At 44.7% G+C, this 8,616-nt stretch overlaps 1 protein-coding gene across 1 annotated transcript in view; it reads right to left on the bottom strand.

Moving 5' to 3' along the window:
• LOC108677087 overlaps positions 1 to 8,616 on the bottom strand; it is a 72,286-nt gene that overhangs the window by 176 nt on the left and 63,494 nt on the right. Inside the window, exons 2-7 of the mRNA XM_018165237.2 lie at positions 6,352 to 7,185; positions 5,040 to 5,283; positions 4,221 to 4,598; positions 3,019 to 4,074; positions 1,427 to 1,584; positions 169 to 512 (exon numbers count right to left, since the gene is read on the bottom strand). Coding sequence (XP_018020726.2) covers positions 169 to 512; positions 1,427 to 1,584; positions 3,019 to 4,074; positions 4,221 to 4,598; positions 5,040 to 5,283; positions 6,352 to 7,185 — 3,014 coding nt within the window. The remainder of the gene's footprint in view (positions 1 to 168; positions 513 to 1,426; positions 1,585 to 3,018; positions 4,075 to 4,220; positions 4,599 to 5,039; positions 5,284 to 6,351; positions 7,186 to 8,616) is intronic.

Raw genomic sequence — 8,616 nt, 5'->3', positions numbered from 1 at the left:
TCGCTAAGTGAACGTAAGTACTTACGCTCTATTTTCTTGTCTATGATTGGTGGATTTTGCTTGAAAGGCCGTCAATGATTGGCTGATGAACTTACGATCTCTTAACTTCTTTGAAAGTATGGGCCAAGAAGCGCCAACATACACTCAAAAAAATTTGTAGGTGCGTACCTGAAGCGTCGGCGTACGATGGCGGGGTGGCGGTGGACCCGTCAGGTGGCGGGTCATCCAAGTGGGTCAAGATGGAGGTGTTCAAGTGGGTCAACATGGAGGTGTTCAAGTGGGTCAACATGGAGGCGTTGAAATGTGTAGCGTTGAAGTGTGTAGAGTTTGAAAATGTAACGTTGAAAAGCGCGGCGTTAGAAGGCGTGGTGTTGTAGATGCCAGGGGTTGTGGGGGTGAGGGTTGTAGAGGTTAGGCTGGTTGGTGCAGGGCTGGAGAGGAGTTCGGCCGAGTGGTAGGAGACGGTAGACGCGTAGATGTAGACGAACCAGGGGTGGATGGGGAGGAGCGACCTGCGGGGGGGGGGGGTTAGGACATGTAAACACTCAGAGAAATGAGCGAGATTTTATCTTTTTAGCGACGCATTTTCATTACCCAATCATTTCCATTACCTATACATTCATTTCCATCATTAATTTCCATTATCCATTTATTTCCATTATTCATTTCCATTTCCATTACTATCCATTTAGCGATGCACTTTTGTTATTGCATGGGTCATCCTGACACATCCAGGCAGAAATGGCCTATCAGTACTCCGTGCAGAAAGTGTGTCACTATATTAGGGCAATGTGGCACATTTATTTTTATGAGAGAAGACTTAAGACACCAACCACCAGACACACTCACCTCCACGCATCTGACGGTGGAATAACGTTAAATGACCGTCAATTGAACGTTATTTAGACGTTGATTGACCGTCATTTGGACGTTGATTGACAGTTATTTTTTTGACCGTCATTTGAACGTTATTTGGACGTTGATTAACTGTTATTTGGGCGTTATTTGAACGTTACTTACCTCGAATCTTGTGGTCTATAATAAAACGACAAGAAACATGAAAAAATGTGTAAGCCTAAAAAATTAGAATGAAAAGATTCATTTATGACCACCAGGGGCACGTGGGCACTAAATGTGGCCAGAGTACAATGGGCATCCCTTATAACTGATTCTGCCCTTAACACCCTACCCTCAACTGCCCCTAGACAAGCCATGCAACTACCCTCTACTCCCCCTAGACAAGCCATCAACTACCCTCAACTCCCCCTAGACAAGCCATGCAACTACCCTCTACTCCCCCTAGACAAGCCATGCAACTACCCTCTACTCCCCCTAGACAAGCCATGCAACTACCCTCTACTCCCCCTAGACAAGCCATGCACCTACCCTCAACTCCCCATATATAAGCCATAAGCCATACCCTCACCTGTAGAGCTGCGAGAGGGTCTCGAGTAAGGGGAAGAACTTGCCCTTATTAAGGACAGGCTGCGGCCTCTTGAACATCAGACATAGACATAGCAGCGCCTTGACTGTCAGCGTCAGCAGCCGTGCCAGCGTGTCCAGCACCAGACATAGCCATAACACCTGTAGACATAGCCTATCATGGAGTATATATAATATTAATAATAATGGTTTTTTAAGTAAGTACCGTTTTGGAATTAAAAAAAGACGTGCAAAGATATCGCGATAATTTTTTTTCAAACGGCGTCGACCGTATAAGGTCGGAGAACTCAACCGACACGCTACATCGCGGAGTGCTTATCAACTACAGCGGAAGGGGCGGGGGTTTACTTAAGGGAAGCATATCGGTCAAAATCGAGAATTTTGACTCTTCCGGTTTCTAGTCTCATCTTAAAGCTGACATTCTGACCTATCCAACGGTACGAAAACCATCTCTGTACATTGATTTGTGCGTTCACGACAGATCCCGAAGGGTGGGGGGTGGTGGAGCCCCTTAACAAAACCCTATGAGAATGATTACGTCTGGGGTCTATAAATGTGCAGTCTGTGGCCTCGCACCTCAGTCAGCCACGAGCTGTCATGCTGGAAGGTGGCATGCAGTCGTTCTCTGCATTGCTGAGGGACTTCAAAGTGAAATAACGCTTATTTTTGGTATCCAAGCTAGTACGTTACACGCCTTTAAAATAGCGCATCATATTCCGTTATATGCCGCGCTATTTCGTTATATGCCGTCAGTAGGCGGTTTATCGGCTCTCCTGTAAACCTCCTACTGCTCTCACGGCAAACCTATCTCCTCCTAGAGTTTTGAAGCTACAGCAATGAGAGATACATCATTCGATTCGTAATGAAAAGATCTAGCAATTGTCGAGCCATTTTTCTTCGATTCGTTTTAGTTTGGATTATATATCTCAAAATGGGGGGGGGGAGGAATTTCGAAAATTCAAAATGTTTCAGAAAAAATCATCATAACAAGAGAACTAAGAAAAAAAATTAAAAAAGTGGCTCGACAATCGCTAGATATTGTCTTTACCAATCGAATGATATGTCAGGCAATGTTGTGGCACGTAAACTGCATGATGCATTAAATTTTCTAAAGTACCCCCTTTTTGGCCGTTTTCTATGAATTTCCCGTTTTCTTTAATTTTTTCGAAAAATTCACATGAACAAAATAGTCGTTATTTTCGATTTTACATATGTGTACCAGGTTTGGTGATGATCCTTCCCTGAATATAGAAAATAGATTTTGACCGATATGCTCCCCTTAAGATTGCTAGCCCTTATATAGGCTTCGCTTCCGCCCACTACTGCGGTCTTGATCGCGTGATCTATCACGTGTCTACCAGATGTTGACTCGTCCTCAATCTCTATCAGGTCAAGTGAATATTATTTCCTAATTTTATACAATTATAATGAGACGCCAGATTGACACCGGACAGATAGTTACCGGCGTTTGGCCGTAAAACTTTAAACAAGATTAAAGGTTGCGGCGAACGTCCGGTGACAATAAGATTATTATTATAAGAAATATAAAGGTTAACGTACTGGTGCTGGCCTTACCTGGGTCAGGACGAGGGGGGGAACAATGGGGGGAAGGAAGAGGAGGCTCCAGGGGACCCCCTGGTCCCCCCACACGCCCACATACATGAGCCAGATGGTGGGGGGCGTCACCAGGAACGTGAAGAACACCAGCTGCAGGCGGTCCTGCACGCAGCGTACGCTCTCCACCACCGCCGCCTGCTGCTCCATCTGCAGGCTGGCGGCATCTGCATCTGCTGCGTCAGCTGCAGCTGCACCTGCAGCGTCACCTGGTGCACCTGCACCTGCAGCGTCACCTGGTGCACCTGCACCTGCTGCGTCAGATGCTACACCTGCGGCAGATGGTGCCGCTACATCTGTTGGTGGTGCACCTGCAGCTGGTGGTGCGTTGAGATCCAAGTGCGCCATGACAGCTGGCTCACCATCACCATCAATATCAATCACCACTTTTTTTGGCGACGAATGTTGACGATTTTGTTCAGGAATCAAAATGTCCGATTTCAACGGCAACGAAAATTTCGGTTTCGGGAGGACGGATTCACCGGAATTTTCGTCGCCTTGGTTGCGGTCAACCACAAAAATAACGCAATCCGGCGACGCTGATTGGTTGAAAGTAACACGAGCTTCTGCCTCCTGATTGGCTGGCGCGTCTGGCGAGGACCGGCAACCGCCAAGACTAGACGAGCCCTCATTGGTTGGTTGATCTCCTGTACCCTGATTGGAGGAGGGTCCGAATACCGGCTCCTGATTGGCTGGCGCGTCTGGCGAGGACTGGCAACCGCCAAGACTAGTCGAGCCCTCATTGGTTGGCTGCTCTCCTGTACTCTGATTGGAGGAGCACTCGAATACTGACTCCTGATTGGCTGCTTCACGTGGGGTAGAGCTCTGATTGGTCAACAGGACATTCCTTGCCTCTTGGTTGGCCATCAAGTTATAGGCAGGAACTTCCTGATTGACTGGAATGTTTTTCTTATTTGTATCGGTATTCTGGACGCCGTTATTGTTGCTTGTGTTGTCACTAGCGTTATTGGTGTTGTCACCAGCGTTAATGGTGTTGTCACCAGCGTTAATNCACCACTAAGGGCACACCACTAAGGGCACACCACTAAGGGCACACCACTAAGGGCACACCACTAAGGGCACACCACTAAGGGCACCACTAAGGGCACACCACTAAGGGCACCACTAAGGGCACCACTAAGGGCACGCCACTATGGGCACACCACTAAGGGCACCACTAAGGGCACCACTAAGGGCACCACTAAGGGCAGCACTAAAGGCAACACTAAGGACACCACTAAGGGCACCACTAAGGGCAGCACTAAGGGCACCACTAAGGGCACCACTAAGGGCACCACTGAGGGCAGCACTAAGGGCAACACTAAGGGCACCACTAAGGGCAGCACTAAGGGCACCACTGAGGGCAGCACTAGGGGCACCACTAAGGGCACCACTGAGGGCACCACTGAGGGCACCACTAAGGACACCCCACTAAGGGCAGCACTAAGGGCACCACTAAGGACACCACTAAGGGCATCACTAAGGGCATCACTAAGGGCACCACTAAGGGCACCACTAAGGGCACCACTAAGGGCACGCCACTAAGGGCACCACTAAGGGCACGCCACTAAGGGCACCACTAAGGGCAGCACTTAGGGCAGCACTAAGGGCAGCACTAAGGGCACCACAAAGGGCAGCACTAAGGGCAGCACTAAGGGCACTAAGGGCACTAAGAGCACCACTAAGGGCACTAAGGGTACCACTAAGGGCACTAAGGGCACCACTAAGGGCAGCACTAAGGGCACTAAGGGCAGCACTAAGGGCACCGCTAAGGGCACTAAGGGCAGCACTAAGGGCACAACTAAGGCCACTAAGGGCACCACTAAGGGCACTAAGGGCACTAAGGGCAGCACTAAGGGCAGCACTAAGGGCACCACTAAGGGCACTAAGGGCACCACTAAGGGCTGCACTAAGGGCACTAAGGGCAGCACTAAGGGCACTTAGGGCAGCATTAAGGGCACTCAGGGCAGCACTAAGGGCACCATTAAGGGCACTAAGGGCACCACTAAGGGCAGCACTAAGGGCAGAACTAAGGGCACCACTAAGGGCAGCACTAAGGGCAGCACTAAGGGCACTAAGGGCAGCACTAAGGGCACTAAGGGCAGCACTAAGGGCACTAAGGGCAGCACTAAGGGCACTAAGGGCACCTCCAGCAGGGTCTGCCAGTAGTTCTGCAGGAACTTCCCCGCCAGCACCAGCAGCAGCACCGGCAGCTGCCACAGCAACCTGCGCGATAACAGGGATAACAGCGGGGGATAACAGGGGCAACAGTGAGGGATAACAGGGGGCAAAAGTGAGGGATAATAGGGATAACAGTGAGGGATAACAGGGGGCAACAGTGAGGGATAATAGGGATAACAGGGATAACGGGGAGGGATAGTAGGGAGGGATAACAGCGAGGGATAACAGGGATAAAAAGGAGGGATAACAGTGAGGGATGACAGTGGGGGGGATAACAGTGGGGGGATAACAGTAGGGAATAACAGTGAGGAAAACAGCAAGGGATAACAGCGAGGGATAACAGTGAGGGATAGCATCGAGAGATAACAGGAACAGTGAGGGATAACAGTTGGGGATCACCGCGAGGGATAACAGCGACGGATAACAGCGACGGATAACAGCAAGGGATAACAGCGAGGGATAACAGGGGGGATAACAGGGGGGATAACAGCGAGGGATAACGAGGGATAACAGCGAGAGAACGCAGTGAGAGATAACAGCGAGGGATAACAGCAAGGGATAACAGAGACAACAGTGAGGAATAACAGTGAGTGATAACAGTGAGGAATAACAGAGATAACAGTGAGGGATAACAGAGACGACAGTGAGGGATAACAAGGATAATCGTGAGTGATAACAGCGAGGGATAACAGGGATAATAGAGAGGGATAGCAGTGAGGGATAACAGGGGCAACAGAGGGATAACAGAGATAACAGGGACAACAGTGAGGAACAACAGTGATAACAGCGAGGGATAACAGGGACAGCAGTGAAGGATAACGGAGGGATAACAGGGATAACAGTGAGGGATAACAGTGAGGGATAACAGTGAGGGATAACAGTGTGGGATAATGGGGATAACAAGGAGGGAAAACAGCAAGGGATAACAGTGGTGATGAAAGACACTGTGTCTTTGAGATAACAGAATTGGACACTCAATTCATCATGAATGAACTAGATGTAATATCATGAATAAATGTTATAGAACAGATAAAGGATAACAATAGCATTGCTATAACTAAGTATAAGAGCAGCATATATTGTATATTGTTTTCCTTATACGATACAAGTTACCCGTCATCCTCCTCTCCTTCTTCCGGGCTGTTTTCTTCACTGTCATTGTTGTTATCATTGTTATCTTCATGGTTGTTTTCACTGCTGGGGCCTCCATCATTGTTTTCACCATCATTGTTGTCATTGCTGTTGCTCTTCTTGTTATCACCATCATTTTTGTTGTCAATGCTGTTGCTCTTGTTATCACTTTTGTTCTTGTTATCTTTTGCTTGAGTTGTTTTCGAAGTTGAAGCTTGCTGCTCCCAGCAACTAATACTGTTATCCTCCTTGCCTAGATTGTCATCTTTGTTGTCTACAATATTGTTATCATTCACATTTTGGTCAGAGTCAAGATTGTTTTCTTCTCCCCTAAAGTTGTTATCACTTGTCACTCGGGGGGTCTTAGGCCGCGCCCCTCCCCCCACCCACTCGGAGGCAGAGAGAGGGCTGTTATCTAATTTATTGTTATCACTGTTATCTAATTTCTTGTTATCACTGCCACATAATTTTTTGTTATCACTATTATCTAATTTCTTGTTATCACTGTTATCTAATTTCTTATCATTGTTATCTAGTTTCTTGTTATCACTGTTATCTAGTTTCCTGTTATCACTGTTATCTGTGCCTGGCTTGATAACAATTGTTTTCAAGCTACAACTTGAAGCAAGATTTTTCTTCCCACCAGAAGATGAACTATGGCTGCCATCCCTGGCTTTGTTATCCTTGTTCTCATTGTTGTTGTTGTCGCCCCCCAGCGCCCCCCTGGTGGGGGGCAGCAGGCCCACCAGGTCCTCCCCCGCCCCCCGGGCCCCGGACCCGCAGTCTCCTGACATCCTCCGGCCCGGGACATGGCCCCTGCGGGTCATGTACAATATTATATGTTATAGTAGGATTTTAAATATAATATTGTTATTAATTATTATATATAATCTTATTCCTATTTTGTATATACCTTATTATATATGTTATATTATAGCAGATTAGTACCTTATTATATATTTTATATAATAAGGTAGGTATAGGTATTATAAAATATTATATATTTTGGTATCATTTTGCAGGTACCTTTATATTTTTATGTTGTTTATTGCTTTTATATATGATATTATTATTAGGCCCCTGCGGGTCACATTATTATAAATTATTGTATCATTTTACATATAATATTGTTATTTAATATTATTATATATAATCTTATTCCTATTTTATATATACCTTATTATACTGTATATGTTATATAATAAGATATATTATAAAATATTATACATTTTGGTATCATTTTATATATATTTTTATGTTATTTATTCCTATTATATATGACAATATTATTATTTGATATATACCTTATTATATATGTTATAAACAGTGGTGGGCACAGCTAATCAAAAAGTTTGCTTTGATAACCATTAATCTGCTAACTGAAAAGTTAGCTTTTATAATGCTAAATTGATAAACAGACTAAAAATTTAGCTGAATTTACCACTAACTGCTTAAATTAATTAAGCAGTTAGTCAATTAAGTATATTAATTTAGCTTTGGCTTAATTTTTGGGGGTATCTGAAAGTTTGAAAAAAAAAATTTACAGAGATAAACTTTTAATATGTTGTAGCATTGACAATTAAGGAGCTTTCCAAAAAGTTTAAGCATTTTAAGATCAGATGATGATCAAAGATGTACATAAATAACTAAATAAACAAATGAAATTAAGCAGTAGTTGACATTCAACATAGATTGTTAAACAAATAAGAAATTATTAAATGAATAAGAAATTTAAAAAAATAAAAAAAAAACGCAGGTAGAAGCAGGGTTACACACTGCTTCTACTCCAGCTTGTCCTCCATCTCATGGTGATGATTGTTGCCATGATGATAACATTTATGATAACATTAATGACAATGTTTATGATAACATACCTTATCGTCCGTGACACGGTAAGACTGTAATGTGTTACGTGACTAAAGTCCAAAGTGAACTGTACCACAGAATTACATTGAGAACCATCGGCTAGTTGGTCCGCTGATGGTTCTCAAAGTTAGCTGAAAAGCTAATCAGATAAGGAAAGCTATGCTAATTAGCAGTTAGTGGATTAGTAGAAGTGTGCCCACCACTGCTTATAAGATATTTTTTAATATAATCCAGCTTATAATTAGGGGTTTTTACATTAGATTACATTTACAAAACAACGTCTATATAATATATTATTTATATTTTTATACTTGAATAATAGCAATGAAAAAATAACCGCAGGGAATTCTGCGTTGCAACCGGTGGAGCTGTCCATTCAGG

This window comes from Hyalella azteca, unplaced genomic scaffold, assembly GCF_000764305.2.
Source record: "Hyalella azteca isolate HAZT.00-mixed unplaced genomic scaffold, Hazt_2.0.2 contig3217, whole genome shotgun sequence".
In the NCBI taxonomy this organism is placed as follows: Eukaryota; Metazoa; Arthropoda; class Malacostraca; order Amphipoda; family Hyalellidae; genus Hyalella; species Hyalella azteca.
The sequence above is the reverse complement of the archived record's forward strand: the minus strand, read 5'-3'. Positions and strand labels throughout refer to the sequence as shown.